Raw genomic sequence first — 26,670 nt, forward strand, 5'->3', positions numbered from 1 at the left:
ATTTCTACGACATGTCTGTTCATGGTGTATCATTTGTTTTTTACGTTTTGATTTCGCCACCTTATGGTATATTGATGAATCATTATAACATTAGCTGACTCAAAATTACACTATTACGTTATGTCAAATTAATTGGTATTGTTAGTGTGGATGTAACGGTAAACCTGCACTATAACTAACCTAATAACTGTCTGTCATTACTGTCCAACTGTTCGGCACGGCCTTCCTGAATAATGTTTCCTGATAAATGCTTAGATATGATGTATAGTATGGCCAAGTGGAGACTTCACATTCTTTTGTTTCTCAAGTAGGTACAAGTAGCAAGATGTGGCATACTAGGAACTCGAATAGTAGCAAGTGTCATGTAGATATTTATCATGACATTTAAATAGAAATTGTACAGAATAACCAGTCAAACAACAAATCGTTTACTCGATTTCCGTCTAGTGACATCGCGCTAAGTGTTTCCTTTTATCAATGGCAATTCATCAACTGATTGGAATGGTGGAAATGACACTACTGTCTGCACCAGACCGACCTCCGAACTGTAACAAATGTTTCTTTGATGAAGAGATTTATGCGCTGACAGATTTATGTTTTGCGACCGAATTTGTCGCTTACAAATATCTAGTTCGCTACACAATAAAGCGCTTTCAGTGCTGTGGTTGGTGACTGTATAGTTAAACTTTGGATGGGTGAATGCCTATATAAATGTAGCTTGAATTAGAGGCTTTGTAGATTATATATACTTCTGTGTTATATTAGATATATCTTATACGAGTATATAAAATTCTTGCGTCACAATGTTAGTTACCGTACTCCTTCGAAACGGCTTTAACAATTTTCACCAAATTTTATATGCATATTCGAAGAGAATCGGCTACTATCTATTTTTCATACCCCTAAGTGATAAGGGTTATTCCTTAACATTTTTTTTATATGACAACACAGCGTTTGCCGGGTCAGCTAGTACATATGTATATGTAATGGCGCCTAAATTTGAAAATAAAATACCTACCAAAAACATCCTCGTTACTTTTACCAAACAAACTTCTCTCTCTCTATAAAAAGTATCCAATAATTTGTACCATATTAATCCATTGTAAATATGCAAGCGGTGAATAATGCCTGCTTTAAGTAAAATATACGAAATATTTTACAATAATGCTATTAAGCATCACTTATAAAGCTGTAACTTACTAAATGCATACTTTAATTTAGTACATAAATCTTGAAACTCAATTTTAACGCGCTTCTAATTCTCGTATCGTCACAAAACTTTGTTACGACAAAAAATCACTGGATGTGCACAAATATTCTATTCTGATGTCAAATAGTGACTTCAAATATCGTTCCGTAGATGCACTTAAAATGTCAGTTCAGAACGAGTACACAATTTTACTGAATGTCTTTGAAAGAGTGAAAAATGTAGAATAACGTGAAGTGTACTTTCGGTAGTAGAATTAGTATCGTTTTTAGGGCACCACCACCACACTTAGTTCTAGCGTAAATCAGGTTTTGTTGGAAGAGTGGAATCAATCAATCAAGGAAAGAATTAAATGAGGCGACTAAGTTACTCCACAGGAGTGACAAAGCACCTGGGGTATAGATAGAACTTATCGATATAGATATAGTATGGTAGTATAGATATAGTATGTGTAGTCCATATATGGACATCCATGGACATGTGTATCAACTCCATATTTATAGAATATTTCCATATAGAAATATTGATACACATGTCCATGGGCGGCAAAGATTATATAACATCAGACGGATTCCATTCTTGTCAATTAATTCAATTTTGATTGATTTCTTCAATTTTACGCTTAATTTTTTAAAAAAACTGCTACTTAAAATAGAAGTAAAATTTGATTCTTGCTCGATGATGATGATGGCTTAATCTTATCCACATGATGATGGCTTAATCTTATCCACATATTATGAATCATTGACCCCAGATATCAAAAGATGAAATTATTCTACGGGTAAAAATGTCGGTTATGACAAAATATCTTTTTTCATTGTTCAGTAAATTTTTACTAAAGTCAGTTCTAGTGAGATTTTAAAATAGGGTTATGCAGCGCTTAAAGGTCACTTCTAAATCTACATAATTCTCAGTGGAGGTCACTCGAATAGAGAATGGCATAAAGTAGTAACAGAGGATAAAACTGTAGCCGCTATTTTTGGATTATCTGCAGCTCCGTATATTTCATTTGACCTACATTATTCGACTGTATAATCTTACCAAGTATCATACATGTTAATATATATATATATATATATAATATATATATATATATATATATATATATATATATATATATATATATATATATATATATATATATAAAGTATAGAATCAGAATAAAATACGGAGCTAAATGAACATCATCATTATCATCAATCCATTACTGTCCCACTGCTGGGCACGGGTCAACTCTCAGAATGAGAAGGATTAGGTCCACCGCACTGGCCAAGTACGTATTGGTAGACTTCACATACCTTTGAAATTGTTTTTAAATAAATCTCTCAGATGTGCAGGATTTCTCCTGATGTTTTCTTACGCCGTCTAAGCAAGTGAGAATTTCTAATACGCACATAACTTTGAAAAATCAGAGGTGCGTTTCTGGTATTTGAACCTCGGACCCCTCGATCGAGAGGCCGTGTTTTCCACTAGGCAAAATTAACAATATATTTTATTTGGTCACTGTTATTATCAGCGACAAATCTTTACATCTCATTGACACATGTAGGTAAGGGTAATTAAGTCACTTTTTTTTATAACATAGGAGTAGCAGACGAGCATGCAGTCCACCTGATGGTAAGTGGCTACTGCCGCCCATGGACATCTGTAATCAACCCCAGATAGAATTAGATATTCCTACCTGAGGTCGGCCACAGATGCGCCGCTACCCCTGAGGACTAAGCTGGAACGCCTCGGAAAAGTCTGTTTCCCTTACCACACCCTTCAAAACGGAACACAGCAGCGCCTAACACTGCTATGTTATTAATTATTTATTATTTCTATTGTGTGTTAATTTAACAGACAATAGACATTTATACACTAAAACGAAGAAATAGACTCCTTATACTCGTATCTTCATTCTATTGTATAAAAAATATAATGTATATAAATCCCAATATTTAACGTGTCATTAATTTTACTCATCGTAATACGAAGCTTGTCAGATTAACGGTCTTCTTTACGGCATGCAATAATTATTAATGACCCCTTGGAGATAGTCAAACTGGATTATCAGCAGAATAAAGAAGTTTATGACCTACAAATTTTAAGTGGAATATTTGAATACTTTCCCTTCATATCCTGAACTGCATATGAAATTGTACAGTACGAGTTTTAACGTTTCGACAAAAATGACTCTTTTTGTTTCTCACATATTTACAATCAGTATTACGTATTTCTCACATATTTACAATCAGTTCTGATACAATCCGCTAGGAGCGCTGATTTTTGTAAAAACGTAAAAACTCATACTAAGGGTACAGATGCATAGAAATAAGTTTCGTATCGTTTTCTTAATAAATAATTATACGAGTTTGCACATAAGAGTAATCTTCTCGTCCAAAATTATTTTTTTCTTGATAAATTGCAGATTGTTTTCTTAACAATATATTTTTATTAAGAAGAATGATGCCACTTTATTACATCCATCGTAGTATACGATCCTCATAACCAACTATAAAAACGTCTCCAAAAACCATTTTATCAAAAACACAGCCGTTATTTATTAATAACATCCAACCCTAGAGAGCAATAACGATAATGACCCGAAGGGAACCTCTGGAACTTACTCCATTATTCTTCATACGCGTTTCAAAGAAAACAAGGCATAAAAACCTTTGAGCGGGCCTCGTGACCCTCATTAAGGAGAATGGGTGCCATTCCACCGTTCTAAGACCTATGGAAGTGTTCTAGTGATATTCAGTATCATTCAACGCGCCAACAGCAATGATAACAGGCCTGACGCTACTAAAAATAACGATCCCATATTTTCTAGATTACGACCGAGATATCGCCAAGTTTGACTAGTTGAGGGTGCGTTTATATATAAGCTGATTGTTAAACGCTTTATACATTCATAACGTCATACTAGAATTGATTGTGCCCAGAGGTGTCTTAATTCATCATTTAGATGTTGACGAGGCCTGGGATTGAACCGGAACCATCTTTATGTCAGACGAGAGTTATCTAGACTACGGAGTTAGTCTTCGGAGAGCACATGTAGCCATCGGTTCCGGTCGTTATTATTGGATAGAAGCCATTAAAAACAAAATTGAAGTAAGGCCTCCATTAATTATTTTTGGCGTTGCCCTTACTTAATTTTTTTTAGCTTAGTTTATTAACATTTTCGTGTAGGTCTCTCATTTAGTTTTTTTTTTGTTTACGAGGCGCGAAGCGATATGAGGTTATGGGGATTCTTGCTTTTGTACTCCATTTTTAGTTCTTTTCCCTTTTTCACATATCGACAAAAAAGATTTTCCTCTTATATAATCTTATATGTATATCTCAGAGAGCTGAAAATGAGCTATCATACTCAACGGCATTAACTCCCAAAATTTAATTCCTTAAAAAAATGATTTTAAACGAATATTATAACAAAAACCAGACCAGGCTTAAAAATATAGCCTAGTACTTCCACAATTTAGACGAATCCAACGACACCTCATAATAACATGATAACATAACTAACACTCGTAATAACATAACGAGTTAAAGCATTTAGGCTACAGGGAGCGTTAAAGAATGAGACGTTCACACAAAAATACGCTCGAAAAACCTCTGCAGTCGGGTAAAAAAAGTATATTGTTTAAAAAAACATTTTAAGCGGTTCTTAGAGCAATTTCCTTACTGTCCAAAGATTTATGGTCGAGATACTCGTACACAAATGTATCCACATCGCATTTTCATTTTGTCGCATTGCCGTTCTGTTTCGAAGTTATTTAGATTTTAGCCTATTTTATTTACATAATAGTAGTAGCTATGCAGTCGATCTAATGTAAAGTTTTAAACTGTTTTTTATATTTCATTTTCATATAACGTTTCGTTTAGCATAGAAGTAGCGAAGCTAATTGTGCCTTAAGTCTCTACAAAAAAACGCTCATTTCATGGCAATAAAAAATTATAATATGTTACCCGATCACATAAAATAATTGACATACAATCAGTTTAAAAACAAATTGACATTATGGCTTGTGATTAAATGTTTTTATTGTGTTAAAGATTATTTAGATTTAAGGAAAATTCACATACAAACTTCATTTAATGACTTTATAATGTAACGAATGCTTCTTGACATCAATAACTGTATAATATTTAAATTATATTACAATCAATTATTTTAATTATTGACATTGATATGAATAGAACTTAAGTTATGTTAGTAGGTAAATTGTTTTTAATTACTAATTGTACAAAATTTGCATGCCGACCCGGCAGAATGAGAGAAAATTTGTAGCTTTGACTTTGCTAAGACCTTTGCTAACACTAAATTATTCTATGCAAATAAAGAATTATGAATTATGAAGGATTATTCAATCAACCTAATGTAAGCCACACACGCTACATCCCATGAAAGAATTGATTTTTGATCTTGAGCCGGTCACCTGCACAGGTTCAAAAAACTGCACAGGTCTATTCCCTCGCATAGTCCGGTGTAGCTGCGGAGCTCAGGTAGGAATATCTAATCTTATCTGGGGTTGATTACTTATTCTGATGGTAAGTGGTTACTGCCTCCCATGGACATCTGTAATCAGAAACCTACCTAACGGCCACAGATGCGCTGATATACCAAAGGACTAAGGTAGACCGCCTCAGAAAAGTATGTCTCTGGCTGATCAGTGCTGTTATAAGAAATAGATGTGGCGTTGGTGCTGGTGAGTCGAACCACAAATTCTACCACCTTTTAAACTTTTACTGTTACTGCTACTTTTTTTGTCAATACAAATAAATAAAGTTCAAGTGGAACTATAAGTAGTGGTAGAAAACGTGAAGTGTCATATGCACTGCTTTTAAATTCTTAATATAGCGTCATAGATTAGTAAAGATACTTCGCCGCCTTGAAATTGAATGAAGCCACAAACGGCTTATTAGTAAGTTCTTTTTTTTGAATTCTTGACAAATAAAAACATTTTTAGAAAAAAATTACGAATAAATAACTAATACTGCGTACATAATTTACATAATAAATAAATAATTATTTCAAATATTTTACGGACATTTTAGCACGGAGACGTGGCAAAACTTTTTACGCAACTATTTAAATTCTCAAAACTGGGTACATTTTCTTGTTAGGAGTGAGTAATCTTTACTAATCTATGTATAGCATTTAATCACCTTTAGCACGTGGACAGGAAAATAGAGCGCGATAAATGACGGTGGTCGCTAAACCGCACAAAGAATTTGCACTCACATGAGTGTAGTTTAAGTTTTTAATTATGTATTGTTGTCGCTAAAGGAATAAACTGGTCATTGTTCTTCAAAAACGAGTGCTATAAATAATAAAGAGCCATTATATTATAGGTACTTGTTCGCCGTCTAAGTAGTTAGTAGTTCTTTGGTCTTAATTATTAGCAGTAATTACGGTGTTAATTGAGGTCTATGCTCCCGTTCAGGTTTAATTATTCGTTGTTTTATTGTTTTAAAAAACGGTACAAAAGGAATAATATGATTCAAACGGTTAAAAAAAGCAAAGCAAATTAAATTGAGGTATTTTCAACTTTTTTTTTTGGTTAAACATCTAATAAAATATCAAATAATAAGCGATAGAAAATTGCTATTTAACGTTAAAAGCATAAAGCATACGTTAAAAGCAAGAAATATAGAAAATATTGCTTTCCATAGTGTATAGTCTCTGAAAATAAATTTTCGGCATTAGTAATAGGTACTACAACTTACAAGAAAATAATACTAAAATGTATAAATTAGAAGCATTTACGTGAGTTATTTTAAAACGCCTCTAATTCATAATTATTGCATTTGAAATTCTAAATCCGTACACGAACAATAGACAAAACAAGCCTAAAAAGTAACCCAACTCGTAAACACTTCAATATTTTCCGATTTTCATTCCTGCACGAGGCACTCGTAGCTACCCTTAAGTAAATAAACGTTTAAAAGCTTTTCCACTCATACTCGAGGACTTATTGAACGTAAAGATCTTGTATTTTGGGTGCGATGCACACATAACAAATATACAAGTATGTATGTATTTATTTATTTATTTATTTATTAGTTGTACCAACAAAGTAAACACTATAACATTGTATTGGATGCAGCTATACAGTAATAATCTTGATAAGTGTTACCTCAGTTAGAGGTACAAACTACATGCAAAACATTTAGAAAAATTATCAAATAACAATACAAAAATGATGATAAAAATTTTATAAATTAGTAAATTGGATTATTATCTTAAAAATAACAATGATAGTAAAAAAAAAACAAACATTAAATAATAGCAATAATGATAATGGAAAAATATTAAAAGGAATGTAAATCGGCCATTTAAACAAAATTTATATGAATAATATTTGAATTAAATTATAAATATAACATATTACAAATGACATTATTAGGAATCAAAAAATATTCATTATATAATCTTAATTAAAAACAGTGTGTTATTTAGAGAAATAATAACCATACATATATCATTTTTATATACGAGTATATAGATTTTTGTATATTTCTTTTGCCTTACTGTACTTTCGAGGCTAACGGGAAGGACGTTTCATATATTATCCGTCTGACCGAGAATCGAATTTTGATAAATGAACAAGTAATTGAATCGTTTAATTAAGTGCAGCGATTGCACATTGGCTTTAATATTTTAATTGATTTCAACTATTTAATTACTGTCGATGATTGCTTATGTTTAATAATTAAAAAAGCTTGAGAAATGTTTGATAAAGACATTTCTTAAAACCTGTGAAAATTATAAATGGTATAATAATAATATGAAGATACTTTTCGACACTAGTACCTCATATTAAAGCAACAAAGAAGCATGCAGTCTGTCTGACAGTATGTAATCAACGAATTTCTGTAATCAGCCCCATATAAATAATTTAAATCATATCTGAGTTGACTTATAAATCCGTTACTAAGACTAAATTGTACACCACATGTAACCTTGCACAATATCTTCAAACCAAAACACAATTCTACAAAGCCAAAACCTCTTCAAAGCAAAACACTTTTACGTTATAGGTGGCGCTATAGTCGCGATTCGCCTACCACTACACATAACATTATAATTACCACAAACACACATCAAAGTGCCACACACAAACACGTCAGCTCAGAAACACTTCAGTAATGATGATAATAGCTCTTCACTCTACACGAGACACTAAGCAAATCTGTTCAAAATGATTTAAACGCTTTGCAAATGAGATAATACCGCATTAATCTCTTGGAATCTTTTGTTCTAAAGCTTAATTCATCTGAATGAGCCGAGATTTGGGTTAAGGTTTACGGAATGATAATGTTATGTGTACGGGATAATATGTGTAGTTTTCCTTTTAGTCGCAATGTATTACTGTTTTTGACAAGTAGGCTAATAATTTAACAATGCTTTATATTTAGTTAAAAGATGGTAGAACAAGTATTGTTCAACCATCAACCATTGTTGTTTGAAGGTGGTAGAACCCTTTGTGGTTCGACTCCGGCGGCACCACCGCCACACGTATTTCTAACTAATATCAGCAGTTTTAGGCGCTGCTGTGTTCCGGTTTGAAGTGTGTGGTAAGGGAGACAGACTTTTCCGAGGCGTTCCAGCTTAGTCCTCAGGGGTAGCGGCGCATCTGTGGCTGACCTCAGGTAGGAATATCTAATCCTATCTGGGGTTGATTACAGACGTCCGTGGGCGGCAGTAGCCACTTACCATCAGGTGGACTGCATGCTCGTCTGCTACTCTTGTATTATAAAAAAAAATCTGCATGTATTACCGCTATAATCATTAATTTTGTGAATCAGGGCTTAAGATTATGAATGCTGACTTAAGTATGACATTATCATCATAGTCTTCGGGAGTGATAACGCAATCTTTGATTGGCTTCAAAGAGAATCCCTGTTATATGGATTTAGCTTCAAATATCCTAGACAAAACTATGTCAGACTGCATGCACCTATGCTACATCGATCTTGTAAAAATATATTTATGATTCTAAGAAAGCTTAAAAACCTAAGTGTTTATATTGTTTCAATTTAAATTGAAATCGTTTACGTAGAAAAATTTAATACGAGTAAAAGTAAAATTGCAAGTTTGCCTGCACACCTTTATTCTTTATACATAAGTTTTGTAATATCTAGAAGTAAACATGCATCATCAACAACCCATTACTGTCCCACTGCTCGACACGGGTCTCCTCTCATAGGGAGAAGGACTAGGTCATAGTCGACCGCGCTGGCCGAGTGCGTATTGGTAGACTTCACATACCTTTTAGATATTTTTTATATAAATCTCTCAGGTATGCAAGTTTCCTCACGATGTTTTACTTCACCGTTTAGCAAGTGATAATTAATTTCTAATACGGAATGTACTGTAATTACGTAAGCAAGCTGTCTGTACTTAGCAATTATGACAACAAGATCTTCATAATTGATCACCTGAATCATTGGACTCCCATTCCAAAATTAATTGAATACAGTGGAATTCAGTTGAGCAACAAAAGGTTCCAACTGAATAGTGCCTTTATCATTCACTAAGCATTAAGTTGGAACAATTCTCATATGTTTGTGGTTATCATAGTATAATGAGATGTGTATGAATATGATAATAAAATTAAATTTTATTTAGGAGTTGGTTCATTTGAGTAACCCTAATCCTCTTTTAAAAGCGGTGAATAGTCCATTCCCGTAAATATGGTTTTTAATAGGAGGTAGCCTTTATAGAACGCGAATGACCCGCGAATACGGATTAAGGGACCAAACGATTTTACCATTTTACATTATATTTTTTTCGAGGGATTTTCTCAAGATTAGAAATGTATACATATACTATATGATGTGACTTAATATCATTATGCATCATTCATTGGTGTCCCACAACTAGACATTTTCTTACCGGCTCTCAGAGTAAGAAGGATCAGGCTATAATCCGCGGGCTAAATTTTTAAAGATGTGTTTGCTACATTTTCTTATGACATTTTTCCCCTGACCGTTAAAGCAAATGGTGATTAATTTTTAATACGCACATAATTTTGTAAAAGCATGGATGGGGTGAGGTGGTCCTGGGATTCGAACCCCGAATCGTTCGATCCACCTACTTGACATGAAGAGGACATCGCCTGGTCATAGTCAATCTCAGGGCCTTGAAGATTATATTGTAATTGGAATGCGTTTGTTTTTTTTTCAACCCAAAACACAACGTAGCTATGCTGCTCTTAGGCAAAAATCATAGAACTTAGCAAAGTATAGTCTTCGTAAAACTTCTAGTCCGCTCTGAATATAGAAATGAATCGCGTCGCCATAGCACAATGTATGATTCAACTGCTCGCAACAACTTCAGAGCGGACTAGCAGTTTGGCGCGTACTAAACCAACCTTAAAAAATCTATCTTTAAATTTGATTCATTCATATGAGATCAAGTGTGCACGCTATCACATTCACATCGAACAAATATTTATCTGCCACTCAAACAAAATAATATAATCGCGAATTCCCGGTTCTCATTCGGCGTCCTCCATTGATCTTTGAAGTCAGAAGATAAATATAGCACCTGTTAGTATACAAAGTGGAAGTCAAACAACTCGAAATTAAATCAAGGAGAACATTTTGGTATGCTTTTTGATTCATGCATTTTATAAATGCTCCAACCAGAAGCGACGTGATACAAATACCTTGTTAAGTCACACGAGTCGCTTTTATGTTCTATTTTTATAGAAACTTAATATCCTCCAGTAGTGATTTTCTTAGTAGGTACTTAATCGTCTTAGTAAGTTAAGAGTCTTAGTTCACACCCACGTATAGTTGTTTTCGTATTTTATAACATTTTCATAGCAAATCGCACAGAAGGTATATTCAATAATAATATGGCACTTATTAAAGTTTTGTTTGAAGTTATTACAACAATTTCAAATTTCCCTTGTACCTGTTTCATAATATTGAAATAGCAAACGAGCATGCAGTCGACCTGATGGTAAATGGCTATTGTATTGTCGCCCATGGCTATATGTAATCAATCTCAGATAACATAATATTCCTACCTGAGGATAGGCCCAGATTCATTGCTACCCCTGTAGACCAAATTAGAACACCTTGGACGAGTATGTCTGTCTGAGTATGTCGTTAACCTTTAAAGCGCAGTATAGCAGCGCTTAACATTGCTGTTATCAGGGAAAATATTTGTGACGGTGGAGCCTTCGGAGTCTAACCACAAGAATTCCATCATATTTATCCTTGCCCTACAGCTCTTCCGCTTGGCCAATGCCTTGCTTGAAGACAAGTCAAGGATAACAGTTGATGTTTCTAATAAAAGGTTTCGGCGAAAACGCTTACACGTGTATATTAGCGGGATTATCTGTTCTTTCATCTTTTATTCACCATGAATAAATCTGAGTATTAAATGTACGTATCCATTTACCTGTTTATGATGGATGAAAGCCATACATCAAATATTAAAGAAATAATATTTAAGAAAAAGAAAATGTGAATAGAAAATCCTCTATGACTATAGTCTTAATTAGAGTTTTAGATATACGAGTAGTTTAGAGAGTTGTATCAGGCGTTACTTTGTGGAAATCCATGCTATTAAGTTGTCATCACACTCAAAATTAGCGATTAGCGATTAACCGTCGTAGAGTCAACTTACCCTGATGATGCTCCGTTTTGGAGCGAAACACGTGTTGGTGGTGGTATGTATGGTGGTGTATATTTTTAATTTTTGCATCTGCATGCATCCTTTGAGGGAGGGAGGGTGGTACATACTGCATGGTTTAAAATATATACCATCATACATATTTGTAGCGGATTGTTGCGAAGTAGTTTTAATCTTAACTTAATAGTTTAGAGAGACAGATAGAGCTGGTTTAGAATTGTGACCAAAGAAATCCATTTAGATAAATTAAATGGCCTTAGCTGGACATGCATATCTATATTCGAACCCAGATAAGTTTAGAATCTTACCTGAAGTTGGCCAAATATGCATTGCTACTCCTTAGACTAAGTTCAAACGCATCAATTATGTATAGCTCCTTTACCTCAGCCTTCAAACAATTATTCGACAAAAATAGGTGTAACTGTGGTTTGTCTACAGTCGAACCACAAAGGATTCCACATTCAAAAACCACCCTTCAAACTATTAATTAAAAAATAGGTGTACCTGCTTTGCGTCTGGAGTCTAACCATAAAGGGTTCTACGACCTTCAAAAACATACATACGAAAACAATTTCTAATACTTACCTTTTGTTAACAGGAGGTGGCTTCATGCGTCTCTTCGGCAAAAATCTCTCATCCCACGGTTCAGCTCTGGGCACGTATTTCAGGCTGCTTCGTCCAAGAGGAGTGCCTTTGGACTTCCGTGAGATTTTGAAGCGAGTTAACACTCCCTTCATGTTCTGCTTGAAGATACCTGGCTCGGCTTCGTTGGCTGAGGTAAGTGATAAATCGACCGAGCGGAAGTAGTTTTTCAGCCGAAACTAAAACCGAAAACGTACTTCCGGTTTCGGAAATTGAAACATTTTTTACCAATTTCTCTGAATTAATAGACTTACGTGCATACAAGCTTTATGACAAGTCACCTCTATTGATTTATCATTTTTGATTCACCGAGTCGATATACAGCCGAAAGAAACGAAAAAAATTACGAACGCATGTTGCGGGAATGCCGAAAGTTTGTCAGATTTTTGCCGTAAGCAAAATTTTGACCGAAGTCTATTTTTTCCCCGAAACTTTGCGGAAACCAAAACCGAGACTACGATATTTCTCTAGTGACAATAAACATATTTTTAAAGGTAAAAAAAATGGTTGTGCACCCTCTTCTATTTTCACGAGTTTGCTCAAGGAGTACCTCCATTAATGGCGTTGCTAAGATCTTGAATTTCGAGGAAGCATAAGACTCTTTCCTGCGCAGAAACGACTAGCAAAAACTTCGTCTTGAAGTGTAAGGGAACATAAATTCGTATTTTAATTTAATAAAAGTACCATTTGAAGTCTGCACTTTTGACAGTTGTACTGTTTTTTTGACAGTTAAGATATTCTAAACCTTTCTAGACAAAAACTATCTTAGTGCCATTAAGGCAATTTACTTATATTAATTGAATTAGGGATGTAATTAAAAATATGATTCCAATACTTTTGTTTTACCGGCACCTTTAAAAAGGTACACACATATTTCTTTCGAAAATTTTAAAGCTTTAATTAAACAAATGTTGTTAAAGATAACAACAACAACAAAAGCATTTCAATATTAAAACAGCAGTAAAAATGTCTCAATAACACGATAAAAACGTCATTTTCACCCGTATTACTTTAACCGGCAGCTTCTGAGCCTTTTATTTTCCGGGTGAAAACGTTACAATAAGTTAATATCTTCCGAAGAACAACGTAATTGAAGAATAAAAATGATATAATCCGACATAATCCTTATCTCTCGCGCCGTCCCGAACAATATTTCAAGAGCTGTTAAGACAAGAGTGTTTCAGTCAAAAGTTTGTCGTCGGTAGTCGGGGAATATTATCTTTTGGTAATCTTTATCTTTTAGTGCTCCTTTTAGGGTATTATTTAGTTTATTTTCGGAAATTATTACACGTTAGTGTATACTGAATAAACGGAATATCAATCAATACGTCATGAACGATCAATCAATACGTACGAATTGAAAATTAGTCGCAAAATGGAGTCTTACGACGTTATTATTAATCAGTCTATCCAACGTTTTTGTTACTAAAGACACTTTCGAATTGTCAAATTTCAATCTACGGTAGGCAAAACTTGGATAGATTGAGTGTTAATAACGGGCGTTCGTTGATATAACAATGGTTTCCATCGTTTGTATCCCAAAAAATCTACCTAAAAACAATAACACTATAGATTTATTACGGAACTTACTGGTCGCAAAAGCTCTTCGCTATAAAAACTGATAGATATTTCTCTCCAAAAATAGAAACAGGTATCATCTATGACATTCGGACAGGCCAGGCCTTACTAATATTATAAATCCGAAAGTAACTCTGTCTGTCTGTCTGTTTATCTGTCTGTCTGTCTGGTTGTCTCTTCTTCACGCCTAAACCACTGAACCGATTTTAATGAAATGAGAATGCCCATTCTTGGTACTGATTTTTCTCATGCATCAAAATGAAAGTAATATTAAAATTATTTTTTGATTTTTTTACATAGTTTGTCGATCAGAATAGTTTCTTTGAACAAGGGGGTTCCATTTAAGATAAAATAAGACGAAATGTTGATTGTTGTTCCTAAAAATTAAAATGGCGGTATTTTATACTCGGAATTCATTATTTTAGGTTTTTAGGATTATTTTAGGTTTTTTTACCTACTGCCTTTAAAAGTAAATGGAATATGTTAATCGAACTACATTATAGGTACCTACTATCAGTTAAAACCGACCATCAATCTATCGTCTATATTTTTGCTTTTGAGGTTATGTAACATTTGGGTAAATAACTTCAGAACCCGGGTGCTGATCTAAAAAATAATTATTGGTGGTAGTATTTGGTTAATTATACATCGTCCACAACAAGTTTCAATTTGATGCAACTCTGGACGGCGGTCCATACTTTCATGGGCATTGTCCTTTGTACAAAGATAGTCCGAGACCCGAGAAAGGACATAGGATAGTTTGTATCCCGGAAATCCCACGGGAACTAGGGATGGCGATCTAAGATCGATTAATCGGATAATCGATTTTTTGGATCCAAAACATCGATTATTTTAATCGATATTAGTAAGAATTGAATCGTAAACTATGCATTTGTACAAGTGATCTTTAGCAAAGTTGAAGGTACGAATTTTCAGTTTTATGTATGTTATATTATTTTCTTCTAAACGCGGGCGAAGCCGCGGGCGAAAACTAGTTTTAAATAAATCCGTTAGAACAGAAACAATTTTGGGTGTGATGACATCCGATTTGTCGCGATTCGTGCCCGCTCATACGAAATGGGCCAGCGGTATGAGCTTCAGTTTTTCTTCTTCTATACAACACCCGAACCGGTTGTACGTTTAAGATAACAAATTAATAACGTCCATTAGTTTATACTACAGTGGTTTTAATTTCAATCATGGGATTTTACTAATGTTGGGAAAAACATCTTCCATATTCAAATATTCATTTCGGAACCTGTGACAGGTACAAAAATCTCTTTACAAACAAAACCAATAGATATTTCTCTCCTAAAATAGAAACAGGTATCATGTTCGGACAGGCCAAGATTTTAAATAAATCCGTTAGAACAGAAACAATTTTGGGTGTGATGACACCCGATTTGTGGCGAATCGTGCCCACTCATACGAAATGGGCCAGCGGTATGAGCTTCAGTTTTTCTTCTTTTATATAATATCCCTTAGGTTTTACATTTAAGATGATGAGAGAAATTGGCATAGTGTATTTTCCACGTAGGCGTAAGTAACTCCTACCAATTCTCAATTAACTAAATTATATATGATAGCTTATGATAATAATCAAAGTAAAAAATAATGTTAGCGACTTACTCCCTGTTGATTTATCCTGTTATTCTAATATTGTGATTTCTTTATTATACCAATAAAAATCTTATAATCTGAGTCGTCTGAGGAAATGGGAAATATATTTTCAATTATTTTTGTCAGTATTATTTTTCAGAAATTTAAAATTAAGATTATGCAGTTGCAAAAACTTTTGAACCATTATTGCAATTGCACGCAAGACGTAGTTGTTACTAGTCTGCATGCAGTACTAGTAACTGTAGTTGGAGTTGGCTCTAACTAGTGCCGTGTAAACTGAAAAACTTGAAATTGCCTTTAAAACTTGGAGACACAACGCTATGCTATGTAAAATGGCGTTATTTTATGTAATCAAGTTCCGAAGAACAACGTTAGTCGAGTATGAAATATTATAATCCGGCATAATTCTTATCATATGCATTTTTAAGTTTTTCAATCAATTCGATAAGCCAAGCTTAGCAATAAGATTTTTGTAGTGCGAAAGTTAGTGATTATTATAAAAATATTCTTATTTTTATATAATGACGCTCTTTTAAAATAATTCATAGAAAAAAGTAATGAATCCTATGTCATTCCCATAATTTTGAGGAATTCATTAACTCCTCATATGTAATACATGTTACATATGTATGTAGGTATGTATGTATGCGTTATTGTTTCGTATGTACGAACATACTATATATTTACTTAAAAAATATTACCGCAGCCGAATAAAAGAATTCTTCACTTCGTAGCAACGGTTATATAAGTTAAAGTCTCATCTATTCATTCAATGGAACCGTATCGTCGTAACACCAACAATATCGCTATTATATCTGGATGCCACACTTTCTTTGTCGACGGTCGACAAAACACTCCTCATTCTCACAGTCCTTTGTAGGAAAGATAGTTTTGTCCAGAGTGAGATTACTTGTCAGCGGAACTGTACAACTCTATGACTGTGAGTGTCGCTGTAAAATAAAATCGTTCTATATTCAAATCACATTTTTATCGAAAGATTAGTAAAAGTACTGAACTATGTAAAGTCTAACTAATTTTAAGAGGTCACTGTAGACTACAGATGATACGCTAGTGAAACCGGTAATAATACTCTAATAATTCGCCATTCTTTCACCTTTTAAATCAATGTACTAAAGATAAGATATTCTACACTCATAGCTCCATTTTAATTTTTTTGTGACATGAGGATCATAAACACACTAAGACAAGTACAAAAATACAGATACAGAACAGGAATATCTATTAATTATTTAGATGTATTTTTGGTCGGGATCGAATTCCGAACCGTGCATATCAGATTTGTTGACACACAGGGAGATGATACACAGAAGTTCCTACTATTAATTAATTAATTAATTTAATATCAAAGTAATAGCCAAAAATGGATTTACATTTTACGTCAAAAATACGGTCAATAAATAAATGATATTACAACCAAACCACAATGTAACTTGAAATACATCTTGTAAACATATTTGCAAGAAAATATCCTTTTTATTTCTTATTTTTCGCCAAAGAATTTAACTGAAATAGTTGAAAAATTTCACATAACAATATACGAAACAACCGCCATTAATAGGATTTGCAACAACAAAACGATAATCCCACGTAACCGCTACAAAGTTTTTCAGTATTAAGCAACTAAGCAAACAGCATTACACGATGTTTATCCACAAAGAGGATAGCGAGCGAAAAATAAAAGTCGGGCCGAGATGAGCTCGTTACTGTGGATTTGTTAGGGAATGTAAATAGTCCACCCGCTGTTTGCAGGCCCCTTAACTATGTTTGGCTGGGCAGGTGGGCCACAAGACACGCGGTTTTCAAAAGTGATACACAGATTATAACTAATTGGATTAAATTGTACATAGTCTAAAAGTTATTTGCAGCCCCCTTAACTATGTTTGGCTGAACAGGTGGGCCACAAGACACGCGATTTTCAAAAGTGATACACAGATTATAACTAATTGGATTAAAAATGTATATAGTCTTAACTATGTTTGGCTGGGTAGTGGGTTAATAAAGACGCGATTCAGTAAGATGTGACGCATAATGTAACTTATATAATATATGTTAGAATTATACATTCGTTGTTAGTGATTTTATAATAGTTGTAATATGATGTTTAATAATGTTCATATGTTCTCTTTTAAGGCTAGTATCGATCTCAATAGAGTGAGTAAATAATTGATTACTTATCATACATTTTATAACGCGTCATTATTCAAAACTTGACAATCAGTGTGAGTAAAACAGTGTTACATAGTTACTATGTAGCATGCATAATAGATACTATGTATCTAACAATACGCTATTTTCTTGGCCACACCGCACGAGATCGAACTGTACTCACAAAAAGATTTAACTCGGTTTTACGTTACTCGAAAAGCGCCAATAAGTAGCGAAAATGCTGACAACACCACAACGGTTTGTTTGCACGTCTGTTTCTTACGAGTGTTTCGATTTGATTCAATCTTGGGACCTGAGAGCCTCAGAAAGCTTTTGTAAGTAAATAAACTAGTTTTCTATTTGGCGGACACTAGAAAGGTGTTGAGTTCTCGTGAAAGGATTGTTATACAAAACCCTAATTTATTTTGTGTGGAAGGACACTCTAGTGTGTCCCATTCGATTGTGAATGGTGGTCTGTGGATACTGGTCTTAAATAAATATGTGGCATTGTCCATTGTGATTGATTTTGATTAAGTTTGTCAAATACTTGTAAGTTCTCTATTTGGTCGAGCGTTTTGATATACGGTTAGTACGTGACTATTTTGATCAATTTTTTTTTGTATTAAACATAGTAATGAAATTAAGAAACGCAATTTTATTTCAAAGTAAATATAAATATCATTATTTTTATTGGTGTCTTAATTACCAATTATATTATCTTTCTTTATTTGTTATGTTTATTTTAGTGGTTTATTGGTAAATAGAATGACCATGGGTGTATTATATGTTCCTTTTTAAGACAATACTAATAATACAATAAATTTGTAGTAATGATACTGCGTTTTACAAAATAAAAGACTAAAATTAATAATTATGAAATAGAAATAAATATAATTGTGTACACTTTATCAGTGTTATCACATTGTGTGTACTTTAGTGTTAGTGTAGTAATATACAATATCATAGAAAAATTGACTTCCATCTGAAGTTGATACTTTTAACGGCAAGTTGTATTAACTGGAATAGTTTTTTTTAAGAAATAAATGTAGCTAGAATAAAGCAATCAATCATAAATAGATTCAAAGTCATACTACAAGTGGGCAAAATGTGTTCATATCTAATCAAATCATTGTTTTTTATTCATAGTAGGTTATTTACAGAACACTTTTTGAATGTCAATACAACTACCGCCTCTTCGCAAGGTGTTTCGTTACGGAGAAGAAGCGGCGACAGGAACTCCATAACACACATCTTTAAAAAAAACACATTTTTACAATGTCAAATTTAGCCTAATGTTACATGTGGAGCTAGAACTACTACAGACCACACCGTTTTGTCAGTCAAATAATCACTTAGTTTATAGTACGCTTTTTTACATAGCGTTCTTTTTGAAGACTAAGTTAGAACGTCTGCTTATATTACGTGAGAGATTGAAATCCATTTCACTACACAATCACTGCTATTAAATACTATAAAAATGAAGTTCTAATTCCGCAACACTCTATACAAATATACCCACAAATATACTCATAAGTGGAGCTACCTTGATTAAATCTTCCCCAGCAAACAGCGACCAAGAACAGTGAACAAACAGACATACTGACACGTACTTTGTGCCGTGTAGAACTATTGTTTGTTTCGTGACTGTGACTGAACCCCTGACCTGGGTAAACACCCCGGGCGTTACTACGGGTCTCGATTATACATAAGTCTTCACATGAAGTAATTTTGTCAAATGACTCGTGATTGGTGTAAGCAGTGATAGCTTAGTGCTAGAAACTCGATCTCTCTATCCGCGAGTTCATGTCCTAGGCATGTCTTTGTCCCTGTAGTCCCGGGACCAGAATAGGACTACGGTATCCCCTGCCTGTCGTAAGAGGCGACTAAAAGGGGCTTCCGGGGTTGCGGGTGGCAATAGTGGGAGCTCAAACCGTCCAGCAAGCAACTCCGGGAAGGACAGTGGTTTGTGTAGTCACATATCACTGTAATAATCAGGGGATGTAAGAGGAGCGTAAATTGCTCCCCCCAGGGCAGAGCCCGATAGAAGGACATCGAGTTAGGAGGACTCCGGTTGTATTCCGTTGAAGATCCCGGTGTTCTCTCCCAAACGCTGAGGTCGGCCACCGGGGGGTTTTAGTGCGGTAAAAGTCCCACATAACCCAGCGTCGCTCCCACGGCGTCGGGTACCTTTTAAAGGTTTTCCTCCTCGTCAACTAAAAAAAAGGCATGCTCTAATTGCGCTCGCATTTTCCAATGTATGCCCTAATTTAGCAGCATACACATAACAAAGATAAATTAAAATAAAACGCATGGAAACACAAATAGTACTTAATGGTATGAATAAATATATTATTTATACCACTACCACTACTTACATTTCACACCTGTTACATTTCATACATAATTATCTACATTTTCATACTATTATGTAACGCACTTCATTACACTGGTGTTTACATAAATAGCTGTGTAATGCTCCTTACTTCTAGTTTGAAAGGTGTAGTAACATTTATCTACAATATCCATCGGTGATACCATGCAGTCCACCTGATGGTAAGTGGCTACTACCGCCCATGTACAATGGTAAACAACCCCAGATAGGACGAGATATTCCTACCTGAGGTCGGCCACAGATGCGCCGCTACCCCTGAGCATTAAGTTGGAACGCCTCGGAAAAGTATGTCTCCCTTACCACACCCTTCAAAACCGAACACAGCTGTTATTAGACAAAAGTAGGTGTGGAGCTGGTGCCGTCGGAGTCAAACCACAAAGGGTTCTACCACCTGTGGTTCTTTGGCGTCAAAAAGTATTGTCATTTTTGACCGAGAGCACACAACTATTGTTTTTATTTCCAAAATTTAATTCTCTTTGCTAGTACGAGTACAGTAAAAAGTACGCACATTTGAAACAAGCAAAACTAAATATCCGGATATAACCGGTCGTAAAAGGAAGACAAATACAACACTAACAAACAATAAACCGCAACAATTGTTCCCATTTCCCACAGAACAGAACACCAGAGCCACCACAAATGACATTATTATAAGGGAAACGTAAAAGCTTCTGAACGAAACTGAAGCTCTATTAAACGTCTATAGAACAATGTTGTCTTTGGATTCATATTATATTTATGAACGTATGTATGTATAAATATATGGACGCATAGATAGGTTTTACTTAGTTGGAATCCCCATTTCCCCAGGTCAGAGCCTGATCGGGGCATTGCGTTTGGAGGACTCCGGTTGTGTTCCGTCAGAGATCCCGGAGTTCTCCAACAAGCATTGAGGACGGCCACCGGGCGGGTGTTAATGCCACATAACCCGGCGTCGCTCTCACGTCGTGGGGTACCTTTTAAAGGTTTCCCCCCTCGAAATTTATGTACATTTTTATTTTTCTTTAAACATTGTAAAATTCGTAATGGACAGTTTGGAAATATTCAAAAATACTAGACCTTTAATCCATACCTCCATTTCTTCACTAATCTGCGTCGAATTGAAGCATCTCGGTAAAACTTTGTTTCTTGTTTCACTGCGTGGATAGTACTCACTCTACATTGGATATCTGATTAGGATATCTTAAGCGTCACATAATTCAAATCTTTCTGACAATTTTATATTATGTCGCTTCCAATCTTGCAAATAGCGGAACAAACAAGATTAAACGTACAATTCTAATATTCCTCCTCAACCCACTCATGAACAATGGAAAACAAAAGCTCGAGTACGTTTTACTGGTTGGGTTAGGTGAGGTTAGCCGATTTGCCCAATTGGTAATCATACATCTAAAGCGTGTAGGCAATTTCATTTCATGTGTTTGAATGAACTTATTGTCAACATTTTCCGTAACTCCACGTATAACTTAACAAATTACATACACCACTAGAGGTAATTCCGATAACTCGATTGTTACTCGGAGCGTACTCACGTTACTAATAAATTCGTAATGGAGTTTCGTGGTAGTGGTATGCGATGTAAACAAGGGAGTGACCTGGAAACTTGGCTTTTACCTCAGCGTAAAATTGGTTGAGTCTTGGATTTGTTTACATTTCTAATTTTGGTGTGTCTTAACATCAATTTGTAATGCGAACCCTTTATAATATGATGTGGGTTGTGAAAATTTTGAGGTTATGTTTTTAAAGTTCAAATGGTTCTTACTTATATTTAAAACTGATTCCTATAGGTCTTTCATCAATCAAGTTGTTAAATTTAATAAGTCAACTTTTCGACCTATAGATTTTTGTCTAATATTATCAGTATTGGATATAACTTACGTTGTAATCGAGCAACCTACACACGCCTCTTAGTAAATTTAAAATAAATGATTATTATATCTTAAGGGTACTTTTAATAAAGATTAATGATGATTGCCGTACAAGGACACGTGCAAGCAACTTCAAACATGATTAAAAATATATAACTGAATTCCTACTTGAGATCCGGCACAAATGTGTTGCTACACCCTTTAAATCAGAGTACAGCAAAGTACACTGCAATTATAAGGCAACAATATGTAACTATAGTGGTTAACAAATACTTCAAATATAATAACAGTTTACAGTGACAATATTATTATCAAAACATTGGAGTTTCGTCCACACAAAATCCCGCACGTCTATAGTTCTGATTTATTTCAAAATTCTATTTCAGTTGAAATAGTATTTCGTGATTTTCTAGTTTCTAGTGGTAAAACTCCATGTGTCTGAATTTTCCATTCAGCATTTCGTTTGAAACGGTGAAACTATTACGAAATTTTCAGGCAACCGAACTTTGTTTTAGTACCCACATGTGGCGGTGAAATGTAAGCATGTTTTGGGGATTACGCGAGCGTATGAATCACTAACACACATAAAGTCTTTTTATGGTTCTGATTCTGGTTACCTACATCTGCTAGTTCACTGAAAATTTCCAAACGTAACTTTAATAGACAAAATAATTAATTGAAACCATTGTATCATTTTGTTGTCATTCTTTTGAAAATGACTAGAATAAAGTTTTAAAACATTTGCTTCCAAATGATGATATATTTAGTGTATAATAACTTTTTATTTGGGTTCTATGACAAAAAGTTATAGAAACAACGTTGTAGATGATTACATTTGAGACGGTAATTATTTTTAGAAAAAAATGCGCGACGAATAAGTCGCCTGATAGAGCTTGAAAATCATTTTCACTTTTTCAACATGGTAACCAAAAACTTTGACACCAAAAAAATAAAATTGCGATCTGTTTCTATCTTAATTATATTTTAAAAAATTATGCCTATATAAACCTAATATCAGTAACGGTTCGTTCTGGTTTGAAAGGTGTAGTAAGAGCTACAGACTATTTTGAGGTAGAAATCTAATCTAACTGGGGCTTTCACTTACTTGTATGGTACTTCAATATAAAAAATATATACACCAAATATATAGGGTGAATTTTTCAAACGGGCCTTCAGGGCCAATTCCGAAACTATAAGGATTAGCGAAAAATGCTGAAAGGAGTTACGACACCCATTTTGATAAAAAATAAAACTGCATCACTACTTTTTTAAAATAACTTTTGCCCTAGCCGGGAATCGAACGAGTTCATTTTGAAAAAAATACAGAATTTTTTTTTTAAAAAGTAATGATGCAGTTTTAGTTTTTATCAAAATCGGCCTCGTAACTCCTTTCAGCATTTTCGCTAATCCTTATAGTTTCGGATTTGGCCCTAAAGGCCCGTTTGAAAAATTCACCCTGTATGCGAATTCAATGAAAAGTCTCCTTGAGAATACGAAAGCTTGTTTTAACTTTTAATGTAAATGTATTACGTTGCTTAATTAACAAGTAATTAGGAGCTTAACAAATTTTCTGAGTAGACGGTCTCCAAAGCTCTTTTCAAAGAGACTGTATCAGTAGAATTGATTGGTACGAACATGATTGTTTCGGAGTTGTGCAGTAGTGTTTCGGATATTGCACGGAATTGCTTGCTTTGAAGATAGCCCCTGGGCTTACGAAATCGCTTTGTATCCGCCACCAAAAGGAATTATGGACACTATGTTAGTCATACACTGTTAGCTGTTTTGTCGTTGTGCAATTATGCTGGTAAAACTCTGTGTGGTCTGATCGTGGCGTGATTATACAATAAATACAGGTATTTCTACTTTCTAACACACCTACTGTGTTCTCGTTGTTCTAATAGTAAGGAACGATTGATTTCAATCAAGAGATTGGCCATGCAACAGCTACGAGTATAGTAATGAATCTTTGACAATGGAAGTTCTCCCACCAGGTCAGTTGATCATCATTGTGCAGCGAAAATGCGATGACAGACTTAGTTCGGAGCTTGTTTATATGTAAGATGTTGAAAAAACTTAAATAGCATGATTCAGGTACGTATGCGCCATCTCTTGGCAAGTTGCGGAAGGAAAGGGAGATGGCGGTGTCTTTCCCACCAGTATTGCATATTCCTTTGTAAAAAATTAATATAAAAAAGAAAATCCCAAAAAGTATTGAATTCATAATATTATTTTCTTCACTTAATTGCACCTAGTGAAATCTTAGTACGCAACTTTGTCCGACCTTAACATTCCGTTCGATTTGACCCCAGTTTATAAATAACTCGTAATATCATCACGTCTAGCCTTTGTGTATTCAAACGAGCAGTAAAAAAGCCGCGTAATATTCTTAATAGGCAGCCAGAGAATTTCTAATCAGAGAGTGATGAAGCGATCTCTTGAATATATTCATGAAGACGGGTTGAATGAGGCACGCCATTGATTACAATAATTCAACGGAGAGACGTGCCTTTGTTCTTCAGAACTAGCTTAGTTGAATACTTGGGTGAGATATTTTTGATATTACCCCCACGCGGTTCACGTGCGAGCTAGCAAATGATTTTTCGTTTTTATGCTAGGTATTTCCCCTAATATTTTACGAAAGTGAGTAATGTACTGTCTATCAATTTTTATGAAGATCTATAAAATTCTGCGAATACTCCGACTCCCGCGATTAGTTTATTATAAAACTCTGACTTAGGGTTTCGTGAATTAAAAAAATCTTCATCCATATTCGTAACTACAGGTAAAGTTTTTTTGCCAGCAAACGATATTTTTTTTATAATATAGGAGTAGCAGACAAGCATGCAGTCCGCTAGATGGTAAATGGTTACTGCCATGGACATCTATAATCAACCCCAGATAGGATTAGATATTTTTGAGGTCGGCCACAGATGCGCCGCAACCCCTGAGGAATAAGTTGGAACGTTTCGGAATAGTATATCTTCCTTCCCACACACTTAAGACCAGATTAAAGCAGCGCTTAATACTACTCTAATAAGGCAGAAATAGGTGTGGCGGTGGTGCTGCCAGAGTCGAACCACAAAGGGTTCTACCACCTTCACAATAAATTTAAACTAAGTAGCATTATTACAATGAATTGGATTATTTTTTTATAATTATACCTAAACGATGAGGCAGACGGGCTACCTGATGGAAAGCAGTCACCGTCGCCTATGGACATTTGCAACACCAGAGGAGTCGCCAATGCATCGTCGGCTTTGGAGAAGAGCTCTTTTTACACCTTTTTTGAAGAGCCCCATGTCATAGCGCTCCGGGAATACCTCAGAAGGAAGTTCATTCCACATCTTGCATGTCCGTGGCAAGGAAACATCCGTGTAAACCGAACCATGGAGGACCGCCACGAGTCCAGTTGGTGTGGATGGAACTTCATCCTTCGGCGAGTGGTGCGATGGAGGAATGGTGACATAGGCACCAGGTCAAATAGTTCCTCGGAACACTCACCATTGTAAAGCCGGTAGAACACGCAGAGGGGACCTATGTCCCTCCGCAAGCTTAAAGGTTGTAACCGATCGGACGTCCTGGGGTCGTTGACGATTCGGATCGCGCGTTTCTGCACGGAGTCAAGGATTCAAGATTCAAAGGATTTCAAAATAATAGTAGTAATAGAAGGCTTCCTTTTTTAAATTCCGGGGTAATTTTACCAGCCTACCACACAAAGGTAATTTGCATTTTAAAACCACAATTTTGTCTAAATGTTCAAAGAGATAGAACTATACGTTGTTTTAATGTACTAAGCACCCGTTTCAGAATGAGGTCAGCTTTAAAATGCCTGGAAGTACATAAAAAAGGAAATAAAACGCCCATAAAAGAAAATCTATTTCCTGCAACTTTGTAGTTTGCGGCCAAGTTTTTTTACTCCCCTTGACTTCGTGTAAGCAATCGGAGTTGTCTAATCTACCTTTTTGAATTTCACGTGTCTTACAATCTTTACTGAGTTTTTGGATTTGGAATTGGTTTCGATCTGGAATTGGATTCCGGGCTGATATCTAAATAATTAATTTGGAATTGCCTGTGTCTGTTGTGTACTTGTATTTTTGATCATGACATTCACGATATTGAAAATCTCGTTTGAAGATTGTTATTACATTCAATTTATCTTACACTGCCTAAACTGTACAGTCCTTTAAATTGGTCAGTTCAACTGACTTAGCTACAGCTAGCTATAGCTTCAGATAAATAAGTTAACATTATTCAAACCAGAATAAAGTTTTCAAATTACAGATATTTACGAAAGATCAAAATAAAAAAATATTTATTACGGTCTACAAAAAGGGTTATTTAGCAGACAATGATTGGAGCCGTCCTTTGAGCGTTTTATTGCTTGTTTGGGTGGCTCCGCTCTTCCATAGCATATTTACAGTAGACTTATAACTAAATGTTTATAACAGTATTAACTTATTATTAAGTATTAAGTAAGCAAAAGTAAACTTATAACTCAATATTTAAAATAGTATTTATTAGTTCATTGTGTATGTGTTAATATTTGTATGTTTGAGTATTG

At 34.7% G+C, this 26,670-nt stretch overlaps 1 protein-coding gene across 1 annotated transcript in view; it reads left to right on the forward strand.

Annotated features, from left to right (window-relative positions):
- Nucleotides 1-26,670, forward strand: part of Gycalpha99B (guanylate cyclase 1 soluble subunit alpha 2) — a 130,236-nt gene that overhangs the window by 90,342 nt on the left and 13,224 nt on the right. Inside the window, exon 8 of the mRNA XM_073089532.1 lies at nucleotides 12,442-12,620. Within this exon, the coding sequence (XP_072945633.1) occupies nucleotides 12,442-12,620 (179 nt within the window). The remainder of the gene's footprint in view (nucleotides 1-12,441; nucleotides 12,621-26,670) is intronic.

The sequence above is a fragment of the Epargyreus clarus genome, unplaced genomic scaffold, assembly GCF_041222505.1.
Source record: "Epargyreus clarus isolate Ecla_fem2 unplaced genomic scaffold, WU_Ecla_fem_2.2 ptg000029l, whole genome shotgun sequence".
Lineage (NCBI taxonomy): Eukaryota > Metazoa > Arthropoda > Insecta > Lepidoptera > Hesperiidae > Epargyreus > Epargyreus clarus.